The sequence below is a fragment of the Kogia breviceps genome, chromosome 1 (genome assembly GCF_026419965.1).
Source record: "Kogia breviceps isolate mKogBre1 chromosome 1, mKogBre1 haplotype 1, whole genome shotgun sequence".
Classification (NCBI taxonomy): domain Eukaryota; kingdom Metazoa; phylum Chordata; class Mammalia; order Artiodactyla; family Physeteridae; genus Kogia; species Kogia breviceps.
Window position 1 is genome coordinate 63469387 of NC_081310.1, and position 17221 is coordinate 63486607.

Below are 17221 nucleotides of genomic sequence, written 5' to 3' on the forward strand. Positions count from 1 at the left end.
AATGGGAAAACAAATAATGTTGCTTTTAATTCCCCAGTTATATAAATCACTCTAAATGAAAAGAAATCAAATTTTAACTCCATAGCTTCTTACAGTGACCTACGTTGGACAGATAAATGGAGATTTTCATCATAAAAATTCCAGTGAATATAAATGTCAAAGTCTCCAGTGAACCATTTAAAATTTCATCTTGGCCACCAGTCCAATCTAGGAAGTAGGGTACACCTAGGGTAGGGAAAACCCTCTAACAGTCCATGATTTGCTGTAGAACTTAAACCTCAAATCCCACAGAACTTTTTCCTACAGTCATAATAGCTGATGAAATTCTACACAAATTTCTCCTGTTGCAGTGATATTAAAAGCAGCTAAAAATATTTTTAGTAATGAAATGCAATTCAGACAGCACACTCATGCAGGCACATTTTAGAAAAACACAGCATGCAATATAGAGGACTAAAAAAACTGCACAAAAGTATGTCAAAAGTACAAAGTTTAGAATAAGTTAGAGGAAACATGCTTTGATTTACCCTTTCATCTCCTTCTCTTTCTTCTCCTTCTCCTTTTCTTTCTTCTTTTCCTTTTTCTCCTTCTCCTCCTTCTCTTTCTTCTCCTTCTCTTTCTTCTCCTTCTCTTTCTTCTCCTTTTCTTCCTTCTTTTTCATATCCTTCTCCTCTTTCTTCTCATTGTGAAGACATCTGTACAAGCAGGTACAAACTACTACAGCAGCAACAACTACAAAAAAACAGGAAACAAATGACATGTGACTCTGAAAACTAATCACCAAGATTCCAAAACAAGCAGAAAAAATACACATTGGTTACATCTCTGTGGTTAGAAAATGTTATTTTATTCAAGCCCATATACATTTATATTCCATCTCGACCCTTCAGTATCTAAATCCAATCCCCTGGAATCACTTAAACAGTCCACAATAAGTCAGAGTCTTTGCTTAATTTAGAAAATTACTCAAAACATATTTGAGAAATAGACTCATATGACTAATAGTTTTGAAAAAACATGTATTATTTAGGGTTTGTTATTAAGTGGACATGTAGAATATAAAAGAATATACAATCACCAACACAAGGTAGTATACACAGAAAAGGTCAGGTTTTTTTAGACTGTTCTACTCAATTTCAACCTATTAAAAACTACAGCAACTGAAAAGTCATTGAATAAATAATGTGCATCTTATCTTCATATTACATTTTCATTTAAGTGGTATCAAAGTTTGAGATACTTACTTGCAGTAAGAAAAATCAGAGTAATGATTCCTGCATCTGAGAAAAAATGAAAACAGTTTTGAAGATATTAAGCATCTATGGGTCCTAGATAGCAGCTGTATTTTAATTTTGATCAGATCATCTAAAAACTACAGCAAAAATATTTATCAATCTAGTTTTAGCATAACTGCTACTGCATCCAAGTCATTTTGATCATAGAACCCTTTTAAACAGATTCCAGGTACAGGATCCACCTTGTGAAACTCTTAACAGGAGCCTCATTTTTCATTGTTTTGTGCTTTAGCTACCACACCAGGTTATTTTGTATAGGTTACTAGTACTGTTAGAATTTACTAGATTAGAGAAAATTATCTACACTTGTCTATATATACTACCACTTACATTTGTCATGGTACCTGTACTAATAAAATAACTATAAATGTCAATTATTACTAATTATTTGTGACACATTGCTTTTTCCCTACCTACAAATGATTGGAACATGATATTTCCATGTAGAACTCTAAGGTCTCATAGTACAGGGTTATTAATAACAAAATAATACCTAAATCCTCAAAGTCATCAAGCGATAGTATTTTGTCACTGGGATTGGGATATCCTAGGAAAAAAAATGGAAATAGGTAAAAAGAAAGACTAAATAAATCTTAAAGATCTATAAATTCATTGGTTTTGGTCTTGGGCCTTTTTATAATTCATAATTATAATTTAATTTCCTTATAAATTATATTGATGTTTCTCATTAAAAGTTGCATCATAAAATATTATAAATTTATTTTCAATGCCATCAACATTCTTCTTCCTGTCCACTGTTATTCCTTGCGACTAATTCTGTGGTATAGCAAGCAAATTCATCACTAGTGTATTCTAAAACATTAGGCTTGAATTCAATATGACTCTACTTAAAAGATAGAGGAGGGCTTAAAAATGATTTAGAAGTTGCTCTGGAGTAGAAAGACTCTTCAAAATTATACAGGCCATTTATAAAATACTCGTGGCTAACATCATACTCAATGTTGAAATACTAAAATTTTTTTCCCTTAAGATCAGGAACAACACAGAATTCCTGCATTTGCCACTTCAATTCAATGTAACATTGGAAGTTTGGGTCAGAATCATTATGTAAAAAAGAAGTTAAAAATATCCAGATGGGAAAGAAGAAATAAAATGATCTCTCCTTATATATGACATGATTTTTTACATAGAAAGCTCTATAAAGATCACACACATACATACAAACATATACACAACTGTTAGAACTAATACATAAATTCAGCAAAGTTGAAGGATACAAAATGAACACACAAAAATCAGTTGTGTTTCTATACACTAACAATGAACAATCCAAAAATGAAATTAAGCAAACAATTCCATTTACAATAGCATTAAAAAGAATAAAATACTCAAATAAACTTAACCAAGGAGATTAAAGACTTGTACGTTGAAAACTATAAAAATTGTTGAAAGAAAGTGAAGAAGACATAAATAAATGGAAAGACATCCTGTGGTCATGGACAGGAAGACTTAATATTGTTAAGATGTTAATACTACACAAAACAATTTACAGATTAAATGCACTCTCTATCACCATCTTGAAAATGCATTCTTCAGAGAAAGAAAAATACAACCTATAATTTATATGGAATCTCAAGGGACTAGCAACAGCCAAGACAATCTTGAAAAAGAAGAGCAATGTTGAAAGGGCTAATACTTCCTGATTTCAAAACTTACTAAAAAGCTACAATAATAAAACAGAATGGTACTGGCATAAAGACAGACATACAGACCAATGGTATATAGAATATAGGGCCCAGAAATAAACCCTTGCTTATATGGTCAAATGATTGTTCACAAGGGTGCTAAGAGCATTCAATGGTGAAAGGGCAGTCTTTTCAACAGATGATTTTTGGAAAACTGGATATCCACATTCAAAGAATGAAATTTGACACTTATCTTACACCATATACAAAATTAATTCAAAATGGATCAAAAACAAGACTTAAAACTCTAAAATTCTTAGAAGAAAACACAGAGGACACATTTCATGATGTTGAACTGGCAATGACTTCTTAGATGTGACACCAAAAGCATAGGCAACAGAAGAAAAAATAGATATACTGGACTACATCAAAATTTAAAACTTTTGTGCATCAAAGGACACTATCAACAGAATAAAAACCAACTCACAGAATGGGCAGAAACATCTGTAAATCATATGTCTGATAAGGGATTGATATCCAAAATATATAACGAATTCCTAAAACTCAATAACAACAACAAAAAGCCATTTTACAAATGGGCAAGGGACTTGAATAGACATTTCTCCAAAGAAGATATACAAATGGTCAAGAAGCACATGAAAGGCTGCTCACCATATCACTAATTATTAGGGAAATAAAAGCCACAATGAGATACTACTTCACACCTATTAACTAACATAGATTATGATGGTTATTATATAAAAAACAGAAATTAACATGTGTTGGCAAAGAGTTTGAGAAATTAGAAACTTTGTACATCACTTGTGGGAATGAAAATGGTGCAGCCACTTAAAAACTTTTTAAAAATGGGAGACAGTCAGGATGTTCCTCCAAAAATTAAACAAGAATTAATATATAACACAACAATTCCACTCCAAGGTATATATCCCCCCAAAAAAATTCAAAAGGGGACTCAAACAGATACTTGAATGCCAATATTCTGAAAAGCATTGTTTAGAATGTCAAAAGGTGAAAAGAACCCAGTATCTATCGACAGATGAATGAATAAATAAAATGTGGTATATACAAACACTGGAATATTTTCAGCCATAAAAAGGAATAAAGTTCTGATACAAGGTGGATGAACTTTGAAGACATTATGCTAAGTGAAATAACCCAGACACAAAGGGACACATGTAAAGTACCACTTAAATGAGGTATCTAGGTAAGTTAAATTCAGAGACAGAAAGTAGAAAGAGGTTGTTGAATATGGGAGGAAGATTGAGAAAGGAGTGTTACTGCTTAATGGGTATAAAGTTTTAGTTTGAGATGATGAAAAATTTTTATAGATAGATAGTAGTGATGGTTGCACAACAATGTGAATGTATATAATGCTACTGAATTGGATGAAATGGTAAGAAAAATTAAATAAATGTTGATCTGGAAAAATTACAGTAAGCATTCTGCCAGACATTAAAACATATTATAGTACTAGAATGAAAAACAACAAGTTGGTGTTGGCACAGATATGGACAGAGTTCAAGGGAACAGATAGAAGACTAAAACACCTATGGATTTAATGGATGATAAAAAGTGGCACCTCAAAACACTTGGAGAGAATACAAGTTATTCAACAAATGGTGCTACTTTGCCATTGGATGGGGGTGGGTGGAGTGAAGAGGGACCCAATCTCATTCCACATACCATAATGAATTTCAGATATACCAAAGATTTAAATCCAAAGAATGCAATTAGGATGTATGGTTGAAATGTTTATACAATTTCAGCTTGAGGAAGTCCTAAAGCTTTTACAAGAAAGACACACACTCATAGCCATTAGGGGAAAGATCGATATATCCAGCTACCTATTAATGTAAAAGTTTTGTACATATAAATGACCACCAATAGAATAGTTAAATAAAATATGACGGCATATATTGAAGTCATCATTTAAAAGGATGAGAATAAATCAAAATACAATCCCAATATGACATTAAGTGGAAAAATGTTAGTTTCAAAAAAAAATATGAACAGTATGATGCCATTTTTGTTTAAGAAAATAAACACCAAATTAAATGTATAGCTACATATATAAGGATTTTGATGTACAGAAATAGATACAAAGACACCCTAACAGTGATTAACTAAGGTAATAGGCTAGGAAGGGAGAACTAATCTTTTACTCTGTATACTTCTGTAATGTTTGAAAATTTACAAAGATATATTCATGTATAAAAATATACTCAGGTAACAAAAAGTTATAAATAGCAACCCATATCTAATAGTACAGTATAAAATCCTACAAGAAAACTGACTAGTGAAAATAAAGCAAAAAAAAAAAAAAAAAAAAAAAAAAAGAAAAGAAAAAAAAAAACAACCCTACGAAAAAAGTTCACATTAAAAGGGCTTTATAGTAAGGTCAAATCAACAAAAAAAAAGTTTTAGAAACCTAATAGAAAAATGAACAAAGAACATGAATAAATAAATGTAGACAGAAAAAGTTAAGCCTCACTGATAATTAAAGAAATACAAATTAAAATAAGACATGATTTTACACCCATCACTTTATAAATTTCTTAACTATAAGTAGGATAAAGAGTTACTGAACCTGGATATTTTGAAAGTGGAGTCTTGGTTGGATGAGTAGGCTTGTAACCTGGAAAAATAAATTTGACTCAATTCACCATCCTTGTCAATACAAAATTATGAATTTAATTTTGGTTTTTAATTTTTTTAAAGATTATTTCTCAAAATAAATAATACACATACACTCAGAACTGTGCAATTCTACTCCTGGGTTTAACCTAAATATATATTTGTATTGTATAAGTGCATAAGGATGTGTATATAAAATGTTCACTACAACTTTGTATTTTATAATGAAAACCCTAGTAGTTAACTAATTATAAATCATAAAATTTATGTATTCTTTTAAAAGATCCAAGTAGTATATTCCATAATTTTTTCTTTTTCACTAAGGATTTCTTGGACATTTTTTCATATTAGCACATTTAGATCTCACTTAACACCATTATATGTTGCTACTGATCCTTTTGGTATAGTCTTTCTCTAACTGATGATAAAAAATGATTGACAATCCATAAGGACAGTTGACTTTTTATTTTAAAAAAATGATCGCTGTAGCTTCTTCTCTTCATAGGCTTTTTCTCACAAACAATTCACATCTTCAAACACAAAACTGTATCAGTGTTTTATAAGTCCTTATGAAATGTTTATGGTCAACTTTCAAAAGAGCATATAAACATAGTATACCACAGTATATAAGCCCACTAGGACATAGATGGGTCAATGAATATAAATTTCATATGCAATCTTTATATATCATCCACCAAAAAAACATCTCTTTCCCCACAAAACTTCACAGCACTCACCAAGGTGCTGAAGGAGGTTACTGGGTACTGGGTTTTCAGGAATTATAAAAGGTGTTCTAATTACCATGTTAACATGAATAATCCCCCTCAATCCTTCAAAATATCAAGGCAAAAGGAAACAAACAAATTAGAGGCCAGTAATTGACATTAGTTTGAGTCATTAGACAACAGGAAACTAGAACCCACAGAAATGATGTTATTTGAGTGAGCACAGCCACACTGGGACCCTGAATGCAGTCTGCCCAGGTTAATGCTATTCCCTCTCTTCCTCTAGTCTCTTGCTTCTGCTGCAACTAAAAGGAAGAAGCCAGAGAAAGCAGCCCTGAAATCAGGAAGATAATTCCTTCTACCATATCAAAATAGTCTCTCAAGTCTTAAGCAGAGCAGCTAATCAGTAGTCCCTGCCAGAAATCTTCCACTTCATTTCAATAAGTAAGGACTTCTCCTGCCTTTAGGTTGTTATGAAATTTACTTTCTGTTGCCAAATAAAAATGCCCAGTAAAGAGACAAATGGTATTTGTATGAGGTGGGGAGTGGTAGAAATACTGGTCTTATTCTAGTGACAACAGAAATTTCGCAGTATAAAAAGAACCAAACTGGTTGCAACCTGGAAAATGAAGCATAGTCCTGGACCTGGAAGATACCCTGTAAAGGTGATGCTGTAAGTCATACAAGCTACGTAAGAGCTTTCTAGATGCCACGCACTGTGCTAAGTTCTTTAAATGGATCCCATTTTGACTTTGCTATCACCCAGTGAGGAAGGCATTACATCATTTTACATGTAAGTAAATATATTTAAAGTTTATGTAACTTGTCCAAGTTCACACATCTGTTGATATCTATGGACTATGGCAAATACTTTTAGAATCACTAAGCATAACAACTAAAATGGCGGTAAATATATTCTTCCTCTTTTCATTACTAAAAATGACAAATGAGTGTAAATCACATGAATTTAAAGGACTTTTTGTAAAATATAAGCAGGAAGTTACTAAATCTGAATGGCTCAAAATTGGGAGTTTTGTATTGAGAGGAATCAGCACTGAAGAACAAACCACATGGGATTACTACTTTCATATCATTTATATGAATTATGCCTCTCATTCTTGACTTATATAGGTAAAAATTCCCATGCTTCAATTTACTCTGAAAAATCATACCCATCTATTTTTACACATAAAAATACCAAACAAGAGACATTAATATACCTGTGTTCTTTGCTAACAGAATGTGCTAAGACTCTATAAAAACATACAAAATCACAACAGCAGAATTCTACGTAAGTTCTGTCATACATCTCTCATGGAAATGGATACAAGACAGAGTTAAATACAAAGATTTATTTTTTCAATTATTCTTGTCAATGTCAAAGAAATAAAAACTAAAAGACAAAATTTAAAAAAAGGAAAAAGACAACATTTGTACCTTTAATACACTTTGGCATCTCAGGCTCCCAAGTATTATTACCACCACAGAACACTAGGTTGCTGCCATTAAGGTAAAAACCCTGGAGGCATTCAAATATCACCACTGCTTTGTAGGAAAATTTTTTTCTACTTCCTGACACCATTATTCCATGTTCGAGTACTGGACGTTCACATTTGACCACTGAAAATTGGAGAAATTCCAGAATTAATAAAAAGCTGCTTTCACATAGGACCAGAAAAACTAGTGCAAAGTAGTAATTTCCAGTGGGAAGAAAAAGCCGAGGAATGAAAGGCAAGATGTTAATTGAAAAAAAAAAAAGACTTTATTTGTGCATTTGAATTTCAGGCAAATGGATTTAGAGAAACTTAATAACGTTTTTCTACCTAGAACATACTGTCATTATACTTTATTGGCTTTCCTACATTTTTTTCCATTAATGACAAGTTTTGAGAAAGTGTGACTACCAGGTACAAATTCAGGGCAAGTTGAAAACTTTTGATACTTTTGATACTCTTTAGCTTTAGGACTTTTTTAAAGGTCATTCTGACACTAACTACAGTACCCTGCTCTTTTAGAAAGGTAGCAAAGACTTTTTTGAGAAGGTAATATTTGAGTTCGATTTTAAAAGTTGAAAAGAAGCTAGCCAGGCAAAATCCTCAGCCCTCACACCAGTGAACTCTGGTGTTTCCCGTTCTACTCTGCTTCTTCAAAGTAAAAATACAGGTCGTGACCCTCTAGATTGACTTCAATATCTATGAATGTGTTTTGCAGAATTTGGAAAAAACAAACAAACTGAAAAACACTGGGCTGAGCAGAGAGTTCAAGAGGATATCTTATGAGATTAAATCTGAGCAATAGCTAAGGGCCAGATAATATACAGCCTTTTAAACCAGAATAGTGTTCTTCCTCCTTTCCTGTGGATCTGAATTTCCATCAAGTATCACATCATTTCTGTTCGGCCAGGAGAACTTCTTTATCAATTCTTGTGTTCAGGTTGGCTGACAAATTCCCCAAACTTTTGTTTATCTGAAACTGTTTTTTATTTATTTCACCTTCAGTTTTGGAAGATTTCTCCTTGACAGTGAATTCTAGGTTAAGTGTTTTATTTTTCTTTCAGCACATTAGCAGAAATTATTGTCTTCTCATCTCCACAGTTCCTTAAGAGACATCAGCTGTCATTCTTAATGTGGGTAACAGGGGGTGGGGTGGATGGGGGAGTGGGGGGGTGTGTCCTCAATATAATACTTTTTTTCCCTGCTCCCTTTTCTTTTATTTTTTGTTGTCAGTACTTTTACCATGATATGTTTAGTTTGGTGGGGGTTTCTTGGTAAAATTAAAATTTTTACTTATCCTGCTAGGGTCACTGAATTTCTTGTACCTATAGGATTATTGTTTTGGATCAAATTTGAAATATTTTGGCCCGTATTTATTCAAATAATTTTCTGTATTCCTCTCTCTCCTTTCTTTCTGAAACTTCAATTACATGTATATTTGACTGCTTGCATTGCCAGATTTTTGTTTTTAATTTCAGCCATTCTAACAGTTGGTTAGTGGTATCTCATTGTGATTTTAAATTACATTCCTGTAATTACTAATGATATTGAGCAACTTTTCATGTACTTTTTGCCATCTACATATCACGTTTGGTGAAGCATGTCTATTACTATTTTATGCTCATTAAAAAAAGTTGTTTTCTTATTATTGTGTTTTGAGGGTTCTTCCTATATCATAGATACAAGTTAACTATTAGATACATACTTTGCAAATATTTTCTTCCCATCTATTGCTTTTTGTTGTTGTTCTCTTAATACTATCTTTTGCAGTCCAGAAATTTTGAGTTTGGAGTATACAATTTATTATTTTTTTCTTTAAAGCATCATGCTTTATGGGTTGTATTAGAGAAATTTTTGGCTGGGTCACAAATATTTTCTGTGTTTTCTTGTAAAAGTGTTGTAGTTGTAGGTTTCACATGTATGTCTATGCTTCGTTTTGAATAAATGTTTGCATATGGTGCTAACATGGGCTGAGGTTATTTTTTTTTTTAGCATATGGGTGTTCAATTGTGCTCGTACCATTTGTTGAAAAAATTGTTCCCCACGGTATTGTCTGTATACCTGTGAAAATCAACTGGACATATTTACAAGGGTCTAATCCTGACTCACTATTTTGTTTATTGATCTATATATCTATCCTTTCACCACTAGCAAACTGTCTTGCTTATATGCCTTATAGTATGCTTTATACTAAGTCTTGACATCAGGTAGAGTACATCCTCCAGTTCATTTTCAAAAACTGTTTAACTATTCTAGCTCTTTTGTCTTTCCATATAAATTTCAGAATCAGTTTGTCAATTTATACAAAAGGTTTTACTAGGGTTTCTATTGGGATTATGTTGAATTTATAGATCAATTACAATGAATTTACACCTTTATTATTTTGAGTCTTCCATTTCATGGCCAATGTATATCCCTTTATTTATTAAGGTCTTTAATTTCCTTTATTAGTGTTTAGTGGTTTATTCCATTTAAATCTTTCATATATGTTAGATTTATATGCAAGTATTTTGTGTTTTGGATTTGAAAATAGTTGTTGCAAATAAAACTTTCAGTAATGATTTATTGCTAGTATGTAGACATACAAATGATTTCTGTATGTTGCTGATCTTATATTTTGCAACCTTGCTAAAACATCAATCTTTGGAATTTTCTATATAGACAATCATGTTATAAATGAATACAGACTATTTCTTTCATTCCAATGTATGTATGCTTATTTCTTTCTCTTGCCTTATTGCAGTGAGTGGGACCTCCAGCACAATGCTGAATAGAGTGATGAGCGTAGACATACTTCCTTTCTTCCTACCTTTGGGGGAAATAAATTAGGTTTTTACTGTTAAGCATAATGTTAGTTGTGCGATTTTTGTATGTGCCTTTTATCAGGTTGATATAGTTAGTTCCATTCTGTTCCTAGTTTGTTAAGTTTTATCATAAAAAGATGATGAATTCTGTCAATTGCTTTTTTTTGCATCTATTAAGACGCTCATATATTTTTTCATTATAGTCTTTTGATATGGTAAATAACACTGATTAATTTAAAAATCTGAACCAATCTTGCATTTATGGAATAAATCTTACTTGGCTATGATGTATTCTTATTTTTACATATAGCAGAATTTTTTCTTCTTTTTTTTTTTAAATTGGAGTAAAACTGCTTTACAATGTGTGTTAGTTTCTGCAGTACAATGAAAAGGAACGAAATTGGGTCATTTGTAGAGATGTGGATGGACCTAGAGTCTGTCATACAGAGTGAAGTGAGCCACAAAGAGAAAAACAAATATCGTATATTAACACATATATGTGGAATCTAGAAAAATGGTACAGATGAACCTATTTGTAGGGCAGGAATAGAGACGCAGATGTATAGTAGGATTTGATTTGTTGATATTTTGTTGAAAAGTTCTATATTCAATAAGGATATTGTTTACAATTTTCTTTCAATGTTTTTGTCTGGTTTTAGTATCAGGTAATGTCCCCATGAAGTGAGTTGAGAAGCATTTCCTCCTCTTATATTTCTTGAACAGTTTGCGTAGAGGTGCTATTATTTATTCCTGCAATGTGTGGTAGAATTAATTCCCCAAGGAGGCCATCTGGGCCTCAGTTCTCACTGTGGGAAGGTTTTAAACTACAAATTATATTTCCTTAATAGGTATAAGACTATTCAGGTTACCTATACTTTCGTGTGAAGATATTTCGGTATTTTTTTGTCCTTCAAGGAATATTTCATTTCAGTTGTCAAATTTATAGGCATAAAGATATAATATTACAACTATCATCATTGTAATATTTTTTAACTATCCATTTAAATGTCTGCAGAATAGTGTTGTCCTCCTTTACATTCTTTTTAAAAAATTTATTTTTTAATACAACTTTTAAAGATTACATTCCATTGAGTTATTACAAAATATTGGCTATATTCCTCATGTTGTGCAATACATCCTTGTAGCCTATCTTATACCCAATAGTTTGTACCTTCCACGCCCACACCCCTATATTGCCCCTCCTCACTGATGACCACTAGTTTGTTCTGTATATCTGTGAGTCTGCTTCTTTTTTGTTATATTTACTAGTTTGTTGCATTTTTTAGATTCCACATATAAATTATATCATACAGTATTTGTCTTTCTCTGTCTGACTTATTAAATATCTTTTTCTTTCTTATCAGCCTAGTTATAGCTTTATCTATTTTATTGATCTTCTCTAAGAACCAGGGGTTTGTTTCATTGGTTTTCTCTATTATTTTCTCTTCACAATTTCATTGATTTCTCTCTATCTTTAGATCATCTTATGTCTCCTTATTTTGAGTTTGCTCTTCTTTTTTTAGTTTTTTAAGGTGAAAGCTTAGGTTGTTGATTTGAGGCTTTTATTTTTTTCTAACACAAGTATTTCATGCTATAAATTTCCCTTTAAGCAATGCTTTTGTTGTATCACACAAATTTTGATATTTTGATGTACTGTGTTTTTCATTTTTACTCAATTCAAAACACTTTCTAACTTCCCTTGTTACTTCATCTTTGACTCATGGGTTAGTAAGGAGTGCCTTTCATAATTTTCAAGTATTTGTGAATTTTCTAGATTAGCCCTGTTTTAATTTCTATGTTTATTCCATGTGATCAGATAATGCACTTAATGATTTCAATTCTTGGAATGTGCTAAAAATAATCTTATTGCCTAGAATATGAGCTACCTTAGAGAATGTCCCATGTGCACGTGAAAAGAGTAAATATTATCCTGTTATTCAGTGGTTTTCTTCCAAGAATCAAATCCCCTCTAGCATCTCCTTGCTTTATGTCACTCTCTAGTGCCTTAAATATTGTTTTTAAAATATATTTTGTTCAGAGTTTATCATTCTTATCAATGAGAAGCTTAGCTTTTTAAAATTTTCTCTACCATTATTTGTAGCAAGAACTCTCAGACATCTTGCAATATAAGAAAAAACTTTATTTTTGAGGCAGGGTGTGTTGAGTTTTTTAGTTCTTTGAAGCAAAAAAATCCTAATACACACACACACACACACACACACACACACACACACAATTAGTTCACAATGTGTAAACTGTGATGTCAAGAACATCTGGGGTGAGGGGTGGGAAACCCCACAACTAGAACTATTTTCTGTTCGATTTGGCCTAAATTAAATTAGAAGTCAATTTAACCGGAGGAAGAAACATGTATGACTGTTTCACTTATAGGTAAAACTATTTACAAGGTGTTCCACAGTATTTACAAATGAAGAAGGAAACAAATGGAAACATTATTACCTTTACACAGAGGCGCAGCATGACTCCATTTGCCAGGTCCAGAACAAATAAGCTGGCTCTCTCCAACAAGTGAATATTCATCTGATCCATTTGAAGGATCACAACTATAAGTTACTAATTCATTATATTCAAATATATTCCTGTAGCTATTGGTGTGTTTTCCATGTATTATTTTTGGAGGTCGTCCACAAAAAATCTCTTAAAAAGGGGTAAAAAGAGAAAATAAAGGTAAAGGGAAGGTGAAAGAGTAAGACAGCATCAATAAAGTCCTATGAACTACCTTCCATAAGTTCTTTAACATATGATTTCTAGAAGTTAGTTGTGAATCCTTTACCCATTTACAGGAGAGTTTCCATGAGAAAAATGTATTATCCCAAATTCAAATCACATAGAAAAAAACTCTTAAGAACCAAACTCATTTTCTTAAATACCTATATAAAGTACCTATATGAAATACCTATATTTATCTATAAGGACATGCTAAGTTTTGTTCTAATCATCATAAGAGGTGGAAATTTAATGAGAAAATATGCTTGTGATTAAAAATAAAATTCACTGCTAGCTAAGAAATGCATATTTATAATTTATAAACATATCCATTCACTACATCCATGGTTCACAATAATACCAAGACATGGTCTTATTTCACTGTCATCCTTGTAAGTTTATGGTGAAATTTTCCAGAATCTACAAATTATGTGATTTTGCCACACACTGAATCCAGATGTCTTCCTTTAAGCCAGATATTGAAGAGATTTGCAAAAATGTAAAACAATGACACTATTCCCACTGTTGGTTTTGGAAATTTTTAATTTTTTCATAAAAATGTTATATATATTAACATGTATTGATTTTACTGTTCCTAAAAATGATTTAATAATTAACTATTTTAAAACTTTTGTTTTAATTCCAATATAATGAATACCAATAGACATAACCTACATAAAGAAAAGCTCTTTGGAATCGTTGTTGATTTAACAGCATAAACAGGTCCTGAAGCCAAAAAGTTTGAAAATTCCTAATCTAAATTCTAAAGTGAGAATTTACTTACTTTCACAATGTGGCATCTTATCACTCCAATGCACATTATCTCCAATAAGGTTACAAGTTAGAATTTTTTTTCCTCTTAAGTAGTAACTAAATGAAAAAGAGAAAAGGTTACTGTTTCTTTAACAGCACATAACACTGAAAATTTTTATATGGTTGTTTTTCTGTACTACAGTAGTTTGAGGGAGAAGTTTCTTAAATGACACGATATAATGAAAGTGCTAACCAAATCTGCAATTTTAATCAAATAAAGAGTTTCTGCATGTGGACACACACTGTCCCACAGCAAAATGTCTAAATTACTATCATGCCTGTCAGCGTAGCCTCTTCACTGTCTCTGGCAAATGCATCACACATTCACTTCTATGCTTTTGCTCACACCATTCTGCTCAGCAAGGACTGAGCAGAGAGATCAGGCCCTAGAGCTTGCCTGCCTGGATTCAAGTCTCAGCTCCATGAATGACTTGTTATTTAAGCTTTGGAAAGTCTCTTATTGTTCCTCTTGCTCAATTTCCTCATCTATGTAAAAGAGATAATAGTACATACTTCATGGGGTTGTTCTGAGAATAAGTTAGCATCTGACACATAGTGAGTGCTAGGTAAGTTTTAGTTCTTTTTAATATTCTTTAGATCAGAATACCTTTCAATGAATAGCTTGGGAATACTACTTAATGAAATCTTCTCTGATGATTTAAATTCACAGTACTCTCTTCTCCTTTTGGATTCTTATTGTAATGACCATAAATAATGGTATGTATTTGGCACTTCTTATTTACTATTTTGATTTACTATATTATGTTAGTATATATTGTGTTTCTAACCAGGCTATAACTTTTTTTTGAGAAGAGTCTATGCTTTAAGTTTTTGGTACCTCTCAAAGTGCCTAATAGGCCCTCTATATCTATGACAGGATGTTCTAATATTTTTACTTGATCAGTTTAAAATTAATCAGTGAAACTGCTTGTACAAGGTTCCAGTTGACTTTTCCATTAAGCTGTACTCATTTTCTGTATATTAGTGTTTTAGGAGAGGATTTTGGGAAGGTGGTAGAGTTAGAAGCTCTAGGAATCTGTCACCATAACTAGACAAAAACTGCAATGGCAGAATCTGTCTGATGTCACTGTTTTGGAACTCTGGAGTCTGTTGAAGGCTTGCAAGTTCTAGAGGAAAACTCAGACAGGTAAATTGCATTAATTTCAGTCAATTTCAGCCCTTAGGAAAACAGCAGCAACTTATCTCTACCCTCAGCAGTGTGGCAGGCAACTGTGCGTGTGCTCCTGAAGCGGCTTACACACAGGTTGCAGGAGGTACAATAGCCAAAAAGACCACCTTCCAAGTACCAAGGATCTGTACTCTGATTGCTGACTGCTATTTCTGATCACAGAAAGTGGTGGCAGCCATTGTTGTCACACCTTGCCGACTCTTGCAAGCCCTTTCCTTGTTGGCTGAAGTGACTTACACGGGATTTAAAGATCCAGCAACATTTGCTACACCTTCATTTTTCATGTTTCCACTCTCAGAAGCCAGGCACTAAAGACTACGACATTCAAAAACAACTGCATATGTGGGGAAATTTATTAAGTGAGTGTGCATGTTCAGTGAAAAAACACAGAAACAGCCTGAGAAGACCTTCAGTTTACATCTCAGGTGATCCTTGCCACAGAAACATGATACAAAAATCAATAAACAAAAACTGCAATGTCTAGGGAAAGGGGAGAATCTGATTTCCAGAGTTACCATGATATTAGATTCCAATGTCCAATATTCCACAAAAAATCACCAGGCATACAAAGAAACAGGAAAGTATGGTCCATTCAGATTAAAAAACCAAATGAACAGAAACTGTTCCTGAAAAATATCTGATGATAGATATATTAGATATTAGATCAAAATATCTTAAAGATGCTCAAAGAACTAAAGGAAGACTTGCAGGAAGTCAAGAAAATGATGTGTGAACAAAATGGAAGTATCACAAGGAGCTAGAAAACCTAAAGAGGAACCAAAAAGAAATTATGGAGCTTAAAAGTACAATACCTGGTATTAAAAATTCAATAGAGGGATTAAAGGCAAATTTGAGCAGCAGAAGGATCAGTGAACATGAATATAGAATGGTGGAAGTTACTGAGTCTGAGGAACAGAAAGGAAAAAGAGTGAAGAAAAGTGAGCATAGCCTAAAGGACCTGTGTGATATCATCAAGTGGATCAACCTACACAGTGTGGGAATCTCAGAGGGAGAAGAGAGATAGAAAGGGGCAGAGAGAATATTTTTAAAAAATAATGGTGAGCAACTTTGCAAATTTGATGAAAGACACAAATATAAACATCCAAGAAGCTCAACAACCCCCAGGTAAAATGAACTTAAAGATACCAACACTAAGTCACATAATAACCAAACTTTCAACAGACAAAGACAGAGTGGCTAAGATGGCAGAGTAGAAGGACCCTAAGCTCACCTCCTCTCACAAGAACACCAAAATCACAAGAATCTATAGAGCAATCATCATTGAAAAAGACTGAAACCTACTAGAAAAGATCCCCTACAGCTAAAGACATAAAGACGGAACCACAAGGAGACTGGTAGGAGGGGCAGCCTTGCAATATAATCAAATCCCATACCACCCAGTGGGCACCCCACAAACTGGAGAATAATTATATTACAGAGATTATCCCACAGGAGTGAGTTCTGAGCCCCATGTGAGGCCCCACAGCCCAGGGGTCCAGCACTGGGAAGAGGAGCTCCCAGAGTATTTGGCTTTGAAGGCCAGTGGGGCTTGATTGCAGGAGCTCCACAGGATTGGGGAAAATAGAGCTTTCACTCTTAAAGGGTGCACAAAAATATTTCACACACACCAAAGGACCAAAGGTAAAAGCAGTAACTTCATAGGAGCCTGGGCCAGAGCTACCTACTCATCTTGGAGGGTCTCCTAGGGAAGTGGGGGTAGCTGGGGCTCACTCTGGGGATATAGACATTGTGGCAGATATATCAGGGGATTCATTTGTGTGAGTTCTCCCAGAGGCTGATATTTTGGCACCGAGACCTGGCCCCACCCAACAGCCTGTAGGCTCCAGTGCTGGGACATCTCAGGCCAAAGAGCA

At 33.2% G+C, this 17221-nt stretch overlaps 1 protein-coding gene across 2 annotated transcripts in view; it reads right to left on the reverse strand.

Moving 5' to 3' along the window:
* The window catches only part of LOC131755914 (membrane cofactor protein-like), a 53025-nt gene that overhangs the window by 22240 nt on the left and 13564 nt on the right, over positions 1–17221 (reverse strand). Inside the window, exons 4-10 of one of the 2 annotated variants that reach the window (XM_059062572.2) lie at positions 14130–14215; positions 13079–13276; positions 7759–7941; positions 5550–5597; positions 1789–1842; positions 1245–1280; positions 528–732 (exon numbers count right to left, since the gene is read on the reverse strand). In XM_059062572.2, coding sequence (XP_058918555.2) covers positions 528–732; positions 1245–1280; positions 1789–1842; positions 5550–5597; positions 7759–7941; positions 13079–13276; positions 14130–14215 — 810 coding nt within the window. The remainder of the gene's footprint in view (positions 1–527; positions 733–1244; positions 1281–1788; positions 1843–5549; positions 5598–7758; positions 7942–13078; positions 13277–14129; positions 14216–17221) is intronic. The other variant, XM_067028164.1, reaches the window with a different exon arrangement.